The sequence below is a fragment of the Mastigoproctus giganteus genome, chromosome 6, assembly GCF_048544385.1.
Source record: "Mastigoproctus giganteus isolate SK-2022 chromosome 6, ASM4854438v1, whole genome shotgun sequence".
NCBI classification, from domain to species: Eukaryota; Metazoa; Arthropoda; class Arachnida; order Uropygi; family Thelyphonidae; genus Mastigoproctus; species Mastigoproctus giganteus.
The window spans coordinates 44982364-45001267 of record NC_143580.1 but is presented as its reverse complement, the minus strand read 5'-3'; the positions used below and the strand labels follow the sequence as shown (position 1 = coordinate 45001267).

General features: G+C 37.1%; 1 protein-coding gene across 1 annotated transcript in view; it reads left to right on the top strand.

Moving 5' to 3' along the window:
• Lamtor4 (Late endosomal/lysosomal adaptor, MAPK and MTOR activator 4) overlaps nt 1-18904 on the top strand; it is a 71135-nt gene that overhangs the window by 21517 nt on the left and 30714 nt on the right. The window contains exon 2 of the mRNA XM_090375104.1: nt 7428-7512. Coding sequence (XP_090231230.1) covers nt 7435-7512 — 78 coding nt within the window. The 5' untranslated portion in view covers nt 7428-7434. The remainder of the gene's footprint in view (nt 1-7427; nt 7513-18904) is intronic.

Below are 18904 nucleotides of genomic sequence, written 5' to 3'. Positions count from 1 at the left end.
TGGTACTACACTTAAGGTGGTAGAAAATGAAAAAGACCTGGGAGTAATTGTGCAGTCAGATATGAAGTTTTCTGAGCAATGTAGACAGGCTGCTAGGGCAGGTCATGGGGTTTTGTCAATGATATATAGGAATTTTGCTAGCAGGGAAAAGGAGGTGATTGTCCCTCTGTATAAGGCAATGGTCAGGCCACGCCTTGAGTACTGCGTACAGGTCTGGAGGCCTCATTTTAGGAAGGATGTAGATTTGCTTGAGCGTGTACAGAGAAGAGCAACACGATTGGTGAGGGGAATGAAGGGATCCTCTTACCAAGAGAGGCTTAAGTTCTGCAAATTGCAGTGGCTGGAGACTAGGCACCTGCGCGGTGATCTGATTGAGGTCTATAAGGCCTTGAATGGGTTGAGCACGCTGAATTCTGATGGGATCCTCCCACTTGTTCAGAATACGAACCTACGGGGACATAAGTTCAAATTAAGAAAGGATAGATGTAGAATAGATGTGCGGAAATTTGCCTTTAGCCAGCGGGTGGTTAATTGCTGGAACAAACTTCCATCTGTCGTTGTGGAAGTTGATAGGTTAAATAAATTTAAGGAGGAACTGGACAGGCAATTGGAGGGTATGGTGTGATTTTTTTTTTTTTTTTTTTTTTTTTTTTGGCTGATGCTGCATAAGCTCCTACACTGCTTTCTTGCATCAAGTGCCACTACTACTACTACTACTACTACTTCTTGGAACATGTAATGCAACAGGTTGAAATTGGCTCCTTGTTTCTTGTTAATTTCTCTAGTCACTGTTGCGAAAGCAAAAGCCCTTCTCTTTGCCCCTGGCAGTAGTTAAATTTAAATTCTACAATGTCTTTAAATTCTACATTAGTACACTGTGATCGTTGCCACCCAGTGGGTCTTTTATGTGCAAATTCTTATTTGCATGAAGAATCACTGCTAATAACAAGATCAAGAGTATTGGTTCCTCTTGTTGCCTCTCTAACATGCTGCTGTAGAAAACAGTCATCCAAGAATTTCACAAAAAGTCTTGTTAGTGTGTGAGTGACCAACCCACAAACTCCAGTCAACTTCTGGAAAGTTAGAATACCCCATTATGAGTCATTCTGATTAACTGGCCCACTCTATTTCCCTTTATAGCTCTTTGGCACTCACCACAGTCATTATGCCTACAACACACTCCTACTCTCAATTTTGTTTTCCCAGTGCTTATATCACACCAAAGTGACTCAACATTGCCTTCGCCATGCAAGGCAGATAGCTGATAAACTGAGTAAATGAGTATCTTGCAAGAAGGGGTGATATGGAACATTCACGTAGGAGGAGTTATTCAAGGAGGGAATGCCAGAAGTTTATCAAACTCTAACAGGGAGCTAAGTGATTTTGTAATAACTGAGAGCAAAGTGGAGGAGAAATTGTTGAAGTTAAACATAAGGAAGGCACCTGAGGTGGATGGGCTCTATCCAGTTATATTAAAGGAGGCAGCAAAAGAAGTAAGCAAACCCTTAGCCATAATTATGAAAGCTTCCTTGGGCTCAGGGGAGGTCCCCATGGACTGGAGATGTGCAAATGTATCCCCAGTCCTCAAAGGGGATCAAAGGATAACATGCATAATTACAGACCTGTTAGTCTAACTTCTGTTGACTTCTAATGGAGTCACTGGTTAAGGAAGCAATGCAGGATCATCTAGATCAGACTGCAATTATAGTTCAGACACAGCATGGGTTTGAATTTAAATTTGGAAGGCACAAGGACCAACTGGTGTTATAGAAAGGAGGTGCACAAAAACATACAGAAAATTAAGGTAAGGTAAGTTAACTCAGAAGGGGGATATGGAAGTAAAATCTGAAGGAGAATTATCAAATCATTTGTCTGACAAATTTGATTGAATACAAAGGAATTGAATGCAATGAATGCAATGAATAATTTTGATATCATATACTTGGATTTTAGGAAAGCTTGATACTGTGGCACATGGTAAGACTACTGTACAAATTGGAACAGTATGGCATTAAGGGCAAGTTGCTACAATGGATAAAATGATGGTTGAGTGGGAGAAGATAGAGAATGGTTATCAATGGACACTACTCTTCATAGACTAATGTTATTAGTGGAGTTCCCCAGAGTTCATTGTTGGGCCCATTGTTGTTTTCTGTATTTATTAATGATATTGATGATGGTATTTCAGGCTTAATGTCGAAGTTTGCAAATGATACAAAGGTTGGCAGGGTTGATAATGACAGTAATGATAGTACGCTACTGCAACAGGATCTGGAAAAGTTGAGCAGATAGGATGAAAGGTTACAACTGAAGTTTAACATTGACAAATGTAAAGTAGTACATATGGATAGCAGTAACCCTTGGGTAACCTATCAACTGGGTGGTACTACGCTTAGGATAGTGGAGAATGAAAAGGACCTGGGGGTAATTGTGCAGTCAGATATGAAGTTTTCCGAGCAGTGCAAAAAGGTGGTAAGAGTAGCTCATGATGTCTTGTCAGTGATATACAGGAATTTTGCTAATGGGGATAAGGGGATGATTGTCCCCTTGTATAACGTAGCCAAGTGGTCAGCAGCAAGAATGCATAGCATGCGTTCCTTGAGTGGACCGGGGTTCAAGCCCGTGACTACTAAATACGATAAATATTTGTATTGACGATTTATTGTAAACTCTACTGACTTGGTTGTTGTGCCCGAGTATAAACAGAAAATTTATTTATAAGGCAATGGTCAGGCCACACCTTGAGTACTGTCTGGAGCCCTCATTTCAAGATATAGAGCTGCTGGAACAAGTACAGAAAAGGGCAATGAAATTTGTGAGTGGAACAAAGGGTTGCTGTTACCAAAAAAGGCTTAAGTTCTGCAAATTGCAACTTGTAGAGACTAGGCACCTGCAAGGTGATCTAATTGAGATGTACTGTATAAGACCTTGAATGGATTGAGCAGGCTCAGTGCTAATGGAATTCTTCCTCTTGCTCAGATTACTCACCTTGAGGTGACAAATTCAAATTGAGGAAAGGCAGTTGTAGAATAGATGCGTGGAACTTCACCTTTAGCCAGCAGGCAGTTGATAGTTGGAGCAAACTTCCATCTGTTAAAGTGGAGGTCAGCAACTTAAATAAGTTCAAAGCAGAACTAAACAAACATTTGAAGTGAATGGATGGGTGAAATGGGAAGGGTGGTTATTTTATTTATTTTTTTTTGACTGATGCTATATAAGCTTGCTTTCTTGCATCATATGCCCTACTAATGCTAAGTGAACTGGATGCGATACATACTTAAATTTAATATTCTTCTTATGGCACAGAAATGAGGATCAAGGAGTAGTGTAACAATCTTATGAATTTAGAAATTTTGCTTATAGATGGTGATTAGAAAAACATTTCCAGTACCCATTTATATGAATTAAAATATTTCAAAGACAGTTATTCTCCACCAAAAATATTTCATGTATTGAAATAATTTAGCAGCATCAATGGCAAATCTTTTCATAGTGCATAATATTCTTTAATGTTGTAGGTATCAATAACTAGGGCAGGAACTGTTGCAAAGTGTACATTTGTGTTCATTGTGTTTCCCTATGTGTTTGTTTGTGCCCACATGTAGACATGAGGATTAGTAGTAGTAGTGTTAACCATGTAGTTACTATTAGCATCAACTATCTGTGATGGCAACTTGTTCTAGTAACCAGCAAGTCACTGACAAAAGAAAACTTTCTGTACTCTGGTTTAAACCTCATCCCCTGTAATTTGAATTTATGGCCCCTAGTTCTGGAATTCTTTCTCTCTCCTCAGTGTATCAGCATTTTGGCTGATTTGCACCTTTGATGAGTGGTCTCCATTTTTCATGTATTTTACTTCTGTGTTTCACTTCTGCATAACTCCAAAGCTCAGTTTCCTACAGAATTGTATTTATGATGGTGTTTCTTGGTTTTCCTTGTTTCTTTTTCTTCATATTTTGCCTTCCAGCATGTCCAGTAACATCCCTCTATGCCTCATAGTGTCTGATCTATTGTAGCCGTTATCTTCTAATTCATCTTAGCAATTCTTGTTCTTCTCCGACACATCTTAAAACTATTATTACTCATTTTTTTCTCTCCAGCTAATCTCTTCTATTCTCTGCCAGCACCACATTTCAAACGCCTCTAAATCGGTTTTGTTTAAAGTCCATGTCTGCTGAATATAATGGAATTGATCAAATGTATGTTTTCATAATTCTTTTTCTTAGATCTAGTGACATTTATTTGGCTTAGTAAAAAGATTTTACCTCTAAATGCATGATTTGTCATTGCAATTCTTGAACTGATTTCATTGTGGCAAGATGCATTGTTATAATCTGTCCTAGGTATTTAAATTTTGTAACCTCTTCTATTTTTTCGCCATCAATTTCGATGTGAAATTGTTTTACCTTTTTACTTATCGTAATCTTTGTTTTATTTGTATTAATCTTCATTCCATATTTCTTCACTTTCTTGGTTAACAGTTTTAGCATATTAGATAACATTCTTGGGCTACATACTTGATTATCTGCAAGCTTAATTGTGCTAAGCATCCTTCCACCTATCTTTATACATAGGTCATTTATCATCAAATGCTTCTTTCACTATTAACCCTGTTCGGGCACAGACTTTTTTTTTAACCCCAGGGGCTCACATCTGGTGAGTATGGGATTGGCACACCCAGGGTCCTGAACTGGATATCATTCTTCTCTTTCTTGGTGATTCCCTTCTACTTCTCTCTCTCTCTCTCTCTCTCTCTCTCTCTCAGGGTAATTGAGAATTTTTTTTTTTTTGGCTGGTGTAGTATAAGCCTCAGGCTTCCTTACATCATATAGTTAATAATAATAAATAATAATTCTGCAATTCTGCAAATATATTAAATAAACCTGGGTAAAGCAGGCATCCTTGCCTCACTCCTCTCCCTATTTTGCTGTTTCTGTCAATTCTCCATTTAAGTTAGAAGACAGAGAGCCATCTACCATCACCCTCAGTTAGCGATCAGAGAGAAAACTGGATAACCAATTACAAAAAACAGTTGACAAACCATATGATGGAAGCTTGTTTAGAAGACCTTTATGCCAAACATGATCGAAAGCTTTTGAGATGTCAAGAGCAACTGCTTGTTTCACCGAACTTTTCCATTGAATTTCTCCATAAATGGGTAACGTAAGCCAGAATATCACCAGTGGATCGACACTGATGGAACCCATATTGGTGATCATTGATCAGATGGAAGGTGTCTAAGTAGTTTAAGAGTTGCCGGTTAATTGATTTCTCCATTACTTTAGAAAGAGTAGAAGTAATTGCAAATGGATGATAATTGGATGGGAGGGATTTGTCACCCTTTTTAGGAACTGGCCACCAAGGTACAGGGAAATAAAAAAATTAATAAATAAATACCCCCCCCCCCCCAACTTAGATTTGGTTTCCTCACCAAGCTTAACTGTCAGTCCCTTTCTTTCATTAATATAGATATAGGAAAAGTCAAAAAGGAAGTATTTTTTATTTTTGATAAAAAGGAAAAGATTTTTTGAAGATGAGGGAATAGGGGGGGTTAAACTGTAACTTGTCTACGACTATCTCAGTACAAAGCACCAACCAGCACAGAATCCAAAAGGATGTTTTCTGCTGCTAATTAAATATGTACCAAAATTAGATCCAGTTTGAACAATAATATTATTGAGTTTCTTAAGTGCTCACTTTATTCAGACAGGTAATGTTGGATGTTTATTTTTTTTTTTTAGAATAACTGTGTTCAATAATGTTTGCTAGAATATTTATTATTGTAATAAAAGTTCAATTTAAAACATGAATTCAAGTAATTACTTGTTTTTTCCTTACTTTATTGCACCTAATTGTCATCAAAATATATTGCGAAAAATGTTTTTTTTTTTTTTTGGAATACTGGTATCCCGGTTTCATAAATTTAAAAATACTGAAATACCGGTATTAAGATTTTGACTGGTATTGTGTGCCCTAGTTGGAAGGGCTGGAAACTTTATCATATCACCTGAAACAGGCCATTGCCAAGAATTTAGATCTGAATGAAATGATCTAAAGATTTTCAGCTGAGAAAAATTATTGTTGAAGGTGAAATTTTAATGATTATGTAAAATTAAAGCTATTTGTTCAATAAAGTTAAAATTAATTAATTATATTTTTTATTTTAAGATTTTAATAAAATGAACTGAATTAAATAAACAATTATAAAAAAATTTATTTTTGTTTTTGAATTGGTGCTAAAGAAAACTTAACTCACTGTACCCAGCCTTTTGAGATGGCTCTGTCTGGATATATCAAAAGTAGATTATTGTATCTACTTTTGTTATATCACTGTATACCTATATTTAGTGGAGTTGGGTGAGATCTCCATTGCCACCAGACAATTAACACAATATATATACTGATTCCTTAAATATTCTTTTAGTGGCGTGGTGTGTTGGTATATCAAGAACTGGAAATTGGTGGAATAATGAACACTTATACCTGCGTGGAGTGTAATCTGCCATTAATTTCTTAAAGAATTGCAGATTGTTCTCAGATATTTGGCTATGTGAGGCTCATGGACAGCATAAGGACAGCATTACAGGAGTATAAGTATTCATAATTATCATTTACTTAATGTTAATTGATTTATTATTAATCTTATTAACCAATTTAATAACTAATGTAAAATTAATTATTTACAACTGTTAAAATTTAATTCTTTGCATGATGGTTGCTGCTAGCTGTTTGTTAACTAATGCAAGACTTAACCTTAACAAATAAGAAATGTGTAGTCAAATTAATGTCTAATAATGTATAATCAAATTAACATGTAATCAAAATTACAACTTTGTGTAAATCACATCACCATAATTTATCAGTTCTGCAATCTTTATTGTCACTGAAGAAATGGTACAGGAAGTACCACGAAACATCTGAGAATAAGCTGTAATTCTTTAAGAAATTAAAGGCAAATTACATTCCACACAGGTTTAAATGCTTATTATTTCACCAATTTCCAATACCTGTAGTTGATGTATACTTATATTCCTGTGATTTATGTGGGTTTTCCAACCTGAACAACGTGCAGATCGGTCGATGAAAATGTACTTGTACATACACATAATGCACAATAGTGCAGTGTGGTTTACACTGCTGGTGTGCCTAAAACCCAGCAACTTATACTCATGTGTAGGTATATAGCAGTAATGCAAAAACACTTTAATTAAACTTGATTATTGGGAAAAAATTGAAATGATGTGTTACTTGATATTGGTCTAAAATTAGTTATTTTGCAGACAAGTGTGTACAAATGAACTAACATGAAATGCTATAATTTGATAATTTTTTACTCTGTGACATTATAATTTGATATTGACCTTATAAAGTTAATGTAAATCTTAATTTTGGAATGTATTTCATTACTATTTTCTTTTTACATCTAGTTTCAAGATGACTAGTTGGGGTGTAGAGAGGATACCACAACAAACTGGATTTCTAGTGGTTAATGAGGAGGGTGGTGTTATGTCGGTATGTTATGATTATTTAATGATTCATAAAATTATCTAGTGTGTGTTTAGCTTGGTTGGATAAGTTTGCATGAAGGAAGCTATCAAATTCACCTATTAGAATTTGTCCCACTAGGAATAGTGAGACAGATATTATAAAAGCTAAGCCTCTGTTATATAGACAAGTACCTTTCAAACCATAGGGAGTTAAGATATTTAAACTGTAGTCTGTAACTTTTTTGGTCTTGTATAATAATTATTTTCTCATTAAATAATAAAAGGGTTTGAAAAAATTTCAAGAAATTTTTTTAAAGTCATGGAGTTGTCTAATTGCTATTCATGAGCAACTCAATTGGTGATAATACTCAGTTTCTGAGTTTTGTGATTCATATATGAAGCATTAGACTGACTGATTTAACAAACACATTTTCTGTTGGTTTAGTGAACGTTTTTAGAACTTCTGAGACTGTAGTTTGTAAATGTTGGCACAGCAGCTTTCATTCATTTGTAGTTGTTCGTATGCACTTCCAGAAAGAAAATTAAGAAGCCCAGAGGATTTGTGCCCTTTTAAAATGCATGCGTAGGTCCTTATCTGTTGTGGAAAAGGTTGTATTGTCAGGGATGATCAACACTGGTACTTCTGTGAAGTCCAAATACGAAGGATGCAGAAAGGTCAGGGAATGACCACCGCATATCCCCAGAGCAATATGGCCTTAGTTGCTAATGCTCCTAAAAACCAAATAACTTCTGTGAAGTGACTGTGAAACTATTTGATTTTCACCTTTCAAAATATACCTTACACAGTATAGTATATTTTGGAAGTGGCAAGTAATTTAATTAGTATTATTATTATTTTTTTAATACTGTACTTTCCAGTATATACTATATATTTATTTCACTTGTAATATTTACTGTATCTTTTTGTGTAGTGTATGTTACCTTTCTCTTGAGGTGGGGGAAGCTTTATTGTGTCATCTGTGGAAAGCATTCAAGGAATTAATCGTGGAAGCTACTAAAAGGTTCATACCTATTAAGAAATATTGTTCAAGGTTTAGGCCTAAATGGTTGTCAAATGAACTAATGAGACTCGTAACAGAGAAGAAAAATGCATGGGATGCATATAAATTATCAAGCGACTCGGAAGCCTATGGCAGATATAAGTTAATCTGTAATCAGGTCACAAAGGAGGTTCGGCAGGCGAAGGCAGATTACGAGAAATCCTTGGCAAAAGATGCTAAGAAAAACAGCAAGGATTTCTTTACTTATATAAACTCTAAAAGGAAGGGGATGAATCTGATTGGTCCACTTGACATCGATGGTTCGACTGTTGATGATCCTGCTCAGATACCAAACAAACTGAATGAGTATTTTGCATTTACATTCACACATGAGGAATTATTAAGGTTTGAAAATGGCAGAAGGTTATCAAATTGTAGCAGGATACTTAATGATTTTGTAATACCTGAAAGCAAAGTGGAGGAGAAATTGTTGAAGTTAAACGTAAGAAAAGCACCTGGGGTGGATGGGATCTATCCAGTTATATTAAAGGAGGCGGCAAAGCAACTAAGCAAACCCTTAGCCATAATTATGAGAGCATCCTTGGACTCAGGGGAGGTTCCCACGGACTGGAGATGTGCAAATGTATCCCCAATTCACAAAAGGGGATCGAAGGGTGACACGAGTAATTACAGACCAGTTAGTTTAACTTCTGTTCCGGGTAAAATAATGGAGTCACTGGTTAAAGATGCATTGCAGGATCATCTAGACAAGACTGCAGCAATAATTCAGACACAGCATGGGTTTGTTAAGGGAAAGTCTTGTCTGACAAATTTGATAGGATATTATGATGTGGTTACAAAGGAACTGGATGCTAAAAATAATTTTGATATCATATATTTGGATTTCAGGAAAGCTTTTGACACTGTTGCGCATGGAAGACTATTGTACAAATTGGAGCAGAATAGTATTAAGGGTAAGTTGCTACAATGGATAAAAGGATGGTTAAGTGCTAGAAGACAGAGGGTGGTAATCAATGGGTGCTGCTCTTCTTGGACTAATGTTATTAGTGGAGTCCCACAGGGTTCGGTGTTAGGTCCACTGTTGTTTTGTATATTTATCAGTGATATTGATGAAGGTATATCAGGCTTAATGTCGAAGTTTGCAGATGATACAAAGGTTGGTAGGGTTGTTAATGACAGTAATGGCAGTGTGCTACTGCAACAGGATCTAGATAATTTGGGCAGATGGGCTAAGAAGTGGCAACTGAAGTTTAACCTTGACAAATGCAAAGTACTACATATGGGTAGAAGTAACCCCAGAGAAACGTACCAACTGTGTGGTACTACACTTAAGGTGGTAGAAAATGAAAAAGACCTGGGAGTAATTGTGCAGACAGATATGAAGTTTTCTGAGCAATGCAGACAGGCTGCCAGGGCAGGTCATGGGGTTTTGTCAATGATATATAGGAATTTTGCTAGCAGGGAAAAGGAGGTGATTATCCCTCTGTATAAGGCAATGGTGAGGCCACGGCTTGAGTACTGCGTACAGGTCTGGAGGCCTCATTTTAGGAAGGATGTAGATTTACTTGAGTGTGTACAGAGAAGGGCAACAAGATTGGTGAGGGGAATGAAGGGATCCTCTTACCAAGAGAGGCTTAAGTTCTGCAAATTGCAGTGGCTGGAGACTAGGCACCTGCACGGTGATCTGATTGAGGTATATAAGGCCTTGAATGGGTTGAGCACGCTGAATTCTGATGGGATCCTCCAACTTGTTCAGATTACGAATCTAAGGGGGCATAAATTCAAATTAAGAAAAGACAGATGTAGAATAGATGTGCGGAAATTTTCCTTTAGCCAGCGGGTGGTTAATTGCTGGAACAAACTTCCATCTGTCGTTGTGGAAGTTGATAGGTTGAATAAATTTAAGGAGGAACTGGACAGGCATTTGGAGGGAATGGTGTTTTTTTTTTTTTTTTGGCTGATGCTGCATAAGCTCATACATTTGCTTTCTTGCATCACATGCCACTACTACTACTACTACATTAGTTGTTTTTCCACTTGTCACTCATTTGGTGAGGTTGGTTTAGGGTTTGGGTTAGAGTTCCATCATAAACTGGAGCAATTTCCAAAGGTTTCTTCAGGAGGGGCTGCAGGTAGCCAATCTTGTGTGGGAGCAGGCTCCCCAATCCTGTGAGCTATTTAGGGTTTTCAGCTGCAAGACAAGCAAGTCGTTTGTGAACACACATTTCTAAAGACATAGCTCAATTGAGTAATATGATCAGTCACTGATGCACCTAAAAAACCACCACCAACAATGACTATTGTGTACAATACTATGTACAATAAGTTTCAGTATAGAACTGTTGTATTTTTTTGCGGATTTATTTTTAACTGTAATATGACTTTGCATAATTTGGGACACTATTTATTGACCAATGAGATAAGGTGTTTTATGTAGCCTTGATACTACAGAATTAAGTACAGTTTTAATCTTAATTTTATCTTTAGCTTATGAAGCCTTGATGCCAATTCTTCCTTTCAGACTTGGTGAGTTGAAGATGATAAAAAAATGGGTACTGAAACTGTTTGACTTGTTCTCTCTCTCTCAATAGTGTGAACAGTTCCACTGGCGACTTTATTTGGACTGAGGAGAACCCATACATTGGAGCATCATTTATATCAAATGAATGTAAACATATTGTGGGAGTACTAATGCATTCTGTTCATTAGCAGTGGGAAAAGGATATGACCAGCTGATGGTTGGTGCACATTTAACAGGTGCTGTGATACAAATGACAGTCTTTTCAAAATCTTCAAGATAACTGTTATTCAAGTATTCCAGTGAAAAGAGTCTAGGAAGCACATTCTGAAATATGCAGGAATTTCTTCTGACTTTAATTTACTTTTCTTCTAGAAAATTAAGTAGATAGAAAAGTTGTATAGCAGTATGTCATTTGCATCTTGTGTCTCTTAGTTCCAAACATTAAACTTGTAGTGCATGTGACTGAAGTTTGCCACTTTTAATAATACCAGGTTGATCTTATATACTCAACTTGGAATTATTAAAGATTTATATTTTTGCTATTATTATCATCATTGTTGCCTTTGCATTGCTATCTTACACATCAAGTAATGCACTAACAATGAAAAAGGACCAAGTGCAGTCTTAATCCAGAGCTAGTTTAGGCTGAGATTTTCCAGCAGGAAGTCTATGTAACAATTTTGAATCACAGATGATGTTTTGAACAGCTTGGAAAGCTTTTAGCATTTGAAATGGAATAGAGGAGTTGGAAAAATATAATAGTTAAGTTGTGATAAATTTATATGATGTGTGCAGATCATTGTTTTGTGATCTTTTTGCTTAATCAGTTTATGCAGATGAATTCACCAGCTTGTAAATGTTAATTGTTTAATCCATTTCTAAAATGTAAAACTCTGTTTATGCTGTAATCAAAACTAAATTGATCACACACTCATCATTGGGGTGTGCGAGTGCCCTGATGGAAGAAGGAGCAGTTTTATCTGCTATTTTAAAACAAGGCAGCCACCATTTGATTTAAGTATAACCTGTATAAATTAATATGTTTACTGTCTGATCCAGACCAAATTTACAATACTTTTTTTGGGGGTGGGGGAGGAAAGAGTTCATTCTGATGGGGATATTTCCATTTCAATCAACCATTTAAATAAAGAAGGCCATTACTCAAAATACACTTTAATATGTTTGAAACTTCAATTTAACTGCCTTTCTGGAGCAAAATTTATAATATTTGATTTGCAATATAATATGGTCTAGTTACAATAAAATCATCATCTTTTAAACTTTGCATAAACCATTATGTTATATTAATTAATAATATCTGTTGATCCAGAACCTGGTTCAAGAACAGAATTTTTGATTTCCAAACTGCTGTTATACATAAATTTGTTTTACAAAAAACAGTGTGATGTAAAAGTATTATTACATTATTTTTATTTACTTGCATTATTTATTTTTATATTACATTATTGTTATTTTAAATTATTATTATTTTTTTATCATTTGGAAGTAATAAAATGGCAAAATAAACATCTCAATGCTAATCTGTCTATGTATTCATCACCCATTAGCATTAGTAGAGGCATATGATGCAAGAAAGCAAGCTTATGCAGCATTAGCCAAAAAAAGCAATGCTCCCATTTCACCTCTCTGTTCGTTCCAAATACCTGTCCAGCTCAGCCTTAAATTTATTTGGCCTATCAACTTCCACAACAAAGGATGGAAGTCTGTTACACCAACCAACTACCTGCTGGCTAAAGGCAAATTTCCGCACATCTATCCTACATCTGTCTTTCCTGAATTTGAATTTATGCCTTCTCAGGTGATTATTCTGAGCAAGAGGAAGAATCCCATCAGCATTTGAGCATGCTCAAACCATTCAAGGCTTTAACACCTCAATCAGATCACCTCACAGGTGCCTAGTCTTAGGACACTATAATTTCCAAAACATAAGCCTTTCTTCGTAAGAGCAACACTTTGTTCCATTCACTAATCTTGTTACACTTCTCTGTACTCGTTCCAACAGTTCTACATCTTTCTTAAAATGAGGCCTCCAGACCTGTATACAGTAATCAAGGTGTGGCTTGACCGTTGCCTTATACAAAGGGATAATCACCTCCTTATCCCTGCTAGAAAAATTCCTTTATATCATTGACATAATCTCATAATCTGCCTTTGTCTGCCTAATCTCCTTTGTGACTTGGTTACAGACCAGCTTATATCTGTCATAGGCTTCCATGTCACCCATTAATTTATATGTATGCCATGCATTTTTCTTCTGAGCTACTCTTGCAAACTGTCTGCACTGCTCAGAAAACTTCATATCTGCATGCACCATTACTCCCAGGTCCTTTTCGTTCTCAACCACTGTCAGTGTAGTACCACAGAGTTCATACGTTACTCTGGGGTTACTGCTTCCCATATGCAGTACTTTACATTTGTCAATGTGAAACTTCATTTGCCACCACTCCGCCCATCTGCTCAACTTTTCTATATCTGTTGCAGCAGCGTACTGTCATTAGTTTCATTAACAACCCTGCCGACTTTCGTACCATCTGCACACTTGGACATTAAGCCTGATATACCATCATCTATATCATTTATAAATACCGAAAACAACTATGGACCCAACACTGAACCCTGAGGGACTCCACTAATAACATTAGTCCACAATGAGCAGTGTCCATTGATTACCAGTCTTCTATGACTCAACCATCCCTTTATCCATAGCAGCAATTTTTCTCCAATGCCACACTGCTCCAATTTGTTCAGCAGTCTTCCATGTGCAACAATATCAAAGGCATTTCTAAAATCCAAATATATCATATCAAAGTTATTTTCTGCATCCAGTTGCTTTGTATCCACATCATAGTATCCAATCAAATTGGTCAGGCGAGACTTCCCCTTAACAAACCCATGCTGTGTCCGAGCTATAACTGAAGTCTTGTCTAGATGATTCTGCAGTGCTTCTTTAACCAGTGCCTCCATTCATTTTCCTGCAACAGAAGTTAAACTAACAGGTCTATACTTGTGTCGCCCTTTGATCCTCCTTTGTGAATTGGGGTCACATTTGCACAACTCCAGTCCATGGGTACCTCCCCCTGAGTCCAAAGAAGCTCCCATAATTATGGCAAAGCGTTTGCTTACTTCCTTTGCTGCCTCCTTTAATATAAGTGTATAGATGCCATCCACCCCGGGTGCCTCTTTTATGTTTATCTTCAACAATTTCTCCTCCACTTTCCTCTCAGTTATTACAAAATCATCTAGCTCACTGCCAGAGATTAATTCACTTCTGGCATTCCCCTCCCTGAATAACTCCTCATGTATGAATGTAGATGCAAAATACTCATTTAGTTTGTTATCCACCTGAGCAGGATTATCGACAATTGAACTATCAATATCCAGTGGACCAATCTGATTCATCCCTTTCTTCTAGAGTTTACATAGGTAAAGAACTCTTTGCATCCTTTGCCAAAGATTTCTCATAATTTGCCTTTGTCTGCCTAATCTGCTTTGTGACTTGGTTACAGACCAGCTTATATCTATCATAGGCTTCCATGTCACCCATTAATTTATATGTATCCCATGCATTTTTCTACTGTGCTATATGTCTCATTAGTTCATCTGACATCCATTTAGGTCGAAACATTGAACAATATTTCTTAGTTGGTATGTAAAGCCTAGTAGCTTCCAAGATGAATTCTTTGAATGCTTCCCATTTTGAATTTGCTGTTGGTAACATCATAAGTTGGTCCCACCGTATAGAATTTAAATACTGTCTCAGACCACCGTAGTCTCGTCCTTTATCTAAACCTTGGTTTTCCAATAAATGTGCTAAGGCTATTCAAGTGAAGAACGTTGCAGTTTGTAATTGGCTTGTTTCCAAATCTTCAGATTCATTTTCTGCATACACAAACTCGCAACAATTGTAAAAAAAAAAAAAAAAGCAAAGTGCAGCCAATATCAACCCGCTGCAGGATGGAAGCCTCTTCAACAATTCATGCTGAGGGAAATAGATCATAATCTGGTGCAGTGCAGGTTGGCAGATCGACCGTATTCAGCTGTCAGGGGTTTGAACCCCGGTCTATTCAAAGAGCGTGTGCTACTGCACTCCCGCTCCTGACCACTCGGCTACTGAGGCCTTTTTATAAAGCAGTTATTAATCAGTCCAAACTAGATTTTGAACAGGTTAAGATTAGAAAACTTGCTTCTTGCCCTAATGGTAGCTGAGCATTCTGGTCTCTTGCCAAAGATATTGGCTGCAACTTTTGGCCATCTCTGCTCCCACCTCTGTCAAAACCAGATGGTGCTATTGTCACTTCAGCCAAGAATAAAGCTGACCTGCTAGCATCCCATTTTTCTTCCAACTCATGTATTAATAATCTTCGAAAAACACCTCCCACCATTCTCAACACGCTCCATTCAATGCCTCTTGTGGTCTTCCGTCAAAAGGATGACAGAAGGATTTTGATGAATGTTGATGATAAGAAAGCTCCAGGTCCTGATGGTATCTCTCCACTTGTTCTCACTGTGCTACTGAACTTACTCCTGTTCTTTGCCACCTCTTTCACTTTTTTATTCCAAAAATGTGTTTTTCCTTCTGCTTGGAAATTTGCTCATATTCAGCCAGTTCCTAAAAAGGGTGACAAATCCCTCCCATCAAATTATCGTCCCATTGCAATTACTTCTACTCTTTCTAATGTAATGGAGAAATCAATTAACTGGCAACTCTTAAACTACCTAGAAACCTTCCGTCTGATTAATGATCGCCAGTATGGATTCCGTCAGTGTCGATCCACTGGTGATATTCAGGCTTACGTTACCCATTTATGGACAAATTCAATGGAAAAGTTCGGGGAAACACAAGCAGTTGCCCTTGACATCTCTAAGGTTTTTGATCGTGTTTGGCATAAAGGTCTCCTAAACAATCTTCCATCTTATGGTTTGCCAACTGTTTTTTGCAATTGGTTATCCACTTTTCTCTGTGATCACTCACTCAGGGTGGTGGTAGATGGCTCTCTCTTCTAATTTTTCCGCTAATGCTGGTGTCCTTCAAGGTTCAGTTCTTTCCCCCACTCTTTTTCTCTTGTATATTAATGACCTTCCATTGACCGGAAATCCTATTCATAGTTTTGCTGAAGATAGCATGTTGCATTTCACTTTTCATTTTGAGAAACCTTGCCCTGCTCAATCAACTTCAACTACTCAAATATCCACTACCAGTTCCTTAAATGCCGATCTCCAGGTAATTCTCCAGTGGGGGGCAAAAACAAATTAGTTGATTTCAATCCTTCTAAAACTCAGTCTTGTTTTATATCTCACAAAAAGGATTCTTCTGCTCCTATGCTTATCTTCGGTGACACTCAAATTTCTAGGGAAAATGATATCTCTTTTGGGGATTACCCTGACTTCTAATCTCTCTTGGTACAAGCACATTACAAATATTGCTTCCGCCGCATCTAAAAACTTAGTTTTCTCTTTCACTCTTGGTGTTACTTTTCTTCCAAACAGCTGTTCACTCTGTACAAATCCCAAATCTCATACCATGGAATGTTGTTCCCACATCTGGGGCGGTGCCCCCAAAACCTCTCTCGGTCTTCTAGATTCCATTCAGAAGAGGGCAGTTAGGTTAATTAATTACTCCTCTCTAACAGAGTCTCTCCGCTCATTGTTCTCATAGACCTACTGTTTCTGCTGCATGCCTTTTCTACAGATACTTCCATGTTCACTGTTCTTCTGAATTGACTTCTATAATTCTTTCTCTCTCTTTCAAAACAGTCCGAACATGTGCCGCCACCAGCCAACATCCATTTACTGCCCAACTTCAAACTCACAGAACCAACTTTTCATCTTCCTCGTTTATTCATTCAACTGCCATTTTCTGGAACAGTCAATATCTGTGAAATTAAAATACCCCATTATAAGACTCTCTGATTTACTGCCCCACTATTTCCTTTTACACTTTCTTATTATACTCATCAGAGTCATGAGGCCTATAACACACTCTTACTCTCCAGTTTGTCTCCCAATGCTTATGTCACACCAAACTGACTGGACACTGCACTGTACGTATTTCCTGAAAATTACAGTCTACAGAAGTTCAAGTCTAATGTCAACAAATATCTTCTTTCATCTTCTCAACCTCCAACCCAAGCACAGTACTAAGTATTATAGGTTCTAATACCTCTCGTGTTTGGGATTTTCATAAAAAAAAAATAAAAAAAAGTCGCCTTTACGAAAGCAAAAACTCTTCCCTTTACCCCTGATGGTAGTTACCTCTTTGAGTAAATCCCACTTCAGCACACTATGATCACTGCCACCTAGTGGTTCCTTTATATGCAGATTCTAAATGCATGAAGAATCAGTACTGATAATCAGATCAAGAGTATTACTCCCTCTAGTTGCCTTCCGAACATGCTGATGTATAAAACAATCATCCAATAAATGCACAAAAGCCTTGCTAGTGTGTGAGTGACCAACCCACAAATTCCAGTCAATATCTGGGAAATTAAAATCCCCCATTATAGGTCTCTGGTTTAGTGCCCCACTATTTCCGTGTACAGTTTCTTATTATACTCATCAGAGTCATTAGGCCTATAACACACTCCTACTCTCCAGTTTGATCTCCCAGTGCTTATGTCACACCAAACTGACTCGACACTGCACTGTGCAGCGATGTCGACTGGCTTCACTTCCTTGGATTTTGTGTTTCTTAACTAATAGCATAATCCCTCCTCCCTTCCTATCCTGTCTAACCTTTCTGTACACATTGTACTCCCCAAATTTCAGTTCTGCATTCCTTATATCTGTGTGACACCACGTCTCTGATATCCCAGCAATATCTGCCTTTGAATTTTTGAGCAATGTAGTCAGTCCTCGTATAACGTGTTTACACTACACGAATTCGATCATACATGATTTATCAATAGGGGAACGATATCTTATATAATATGAACCGAATTTGCTTATGCACGATTCGCCTTTGTGTTTACAAGAAATGGCAGTCGAACGGGAATCACCCGAATTGAACGCAACATGATAGGAGTGAAGAGAAGATTCTGAAAATGTATTTATGTGTTTTATATCAGTGAAGGGGAAACACATTTTACCATAATAAACCAACACAATTCCAGCTATCGGTATAATCGCAAATGCAATTAGATCGAGTTTACTACCAATTTATAACAGATTCCACTAGCAGAAACGCAACTGGAAATTGTTTTTATTTTTTTATGGTAGTAACCCCTAGAAATGTGCTTTAGTAAAATGTGAAGTGTTAATAGTATCTCTGCCTTTACGGTGTTTATTCAGTTGCTTCACGTTCACAGCTTTGTTTATGTGTATCAAGCGTGCCTCCTCATTTTCTTATTTGTGTTTTATTCCCTAAAAATGAGTAAAATACTTAAAAGGTGTGAAAAGGAAGTGTCCTGGTGAAGACACTGCAGATTCAGAGAGAAAAAGAAAAGCTATCGATAAACAGAGGCGGACTGGATCAAAAATTCTTACCCTGGAAAATTTGTAGTGGCCTCATACAAGCGTTTATGGCCAAAATCACATTGGCCTCCCTCCCACCGGGGTTTTCCTGGTACGGCTTATGGCCAGTCCGCCTCTGGCTGAAATTTTGGAATATTAGGCTCTTTGTCTCTAACAGGGATCTGTTACCAGCCAAATATGCCAAAAGACCAACACAGTATATGGAAATTTTATTTGAATTGCTTTCTTTGTAATTTTTTTTTTTATCTGAAGTAGATATCCAATATTTTGCTGAATAAATGTATTATTTTCTAAAGAAATCGCACAGATATCAATTTCATGCCTTAACAGAGAATAAATCTTTATACCAGTGTTTCCCAAACTTTATATAGTTGGAGACTGGT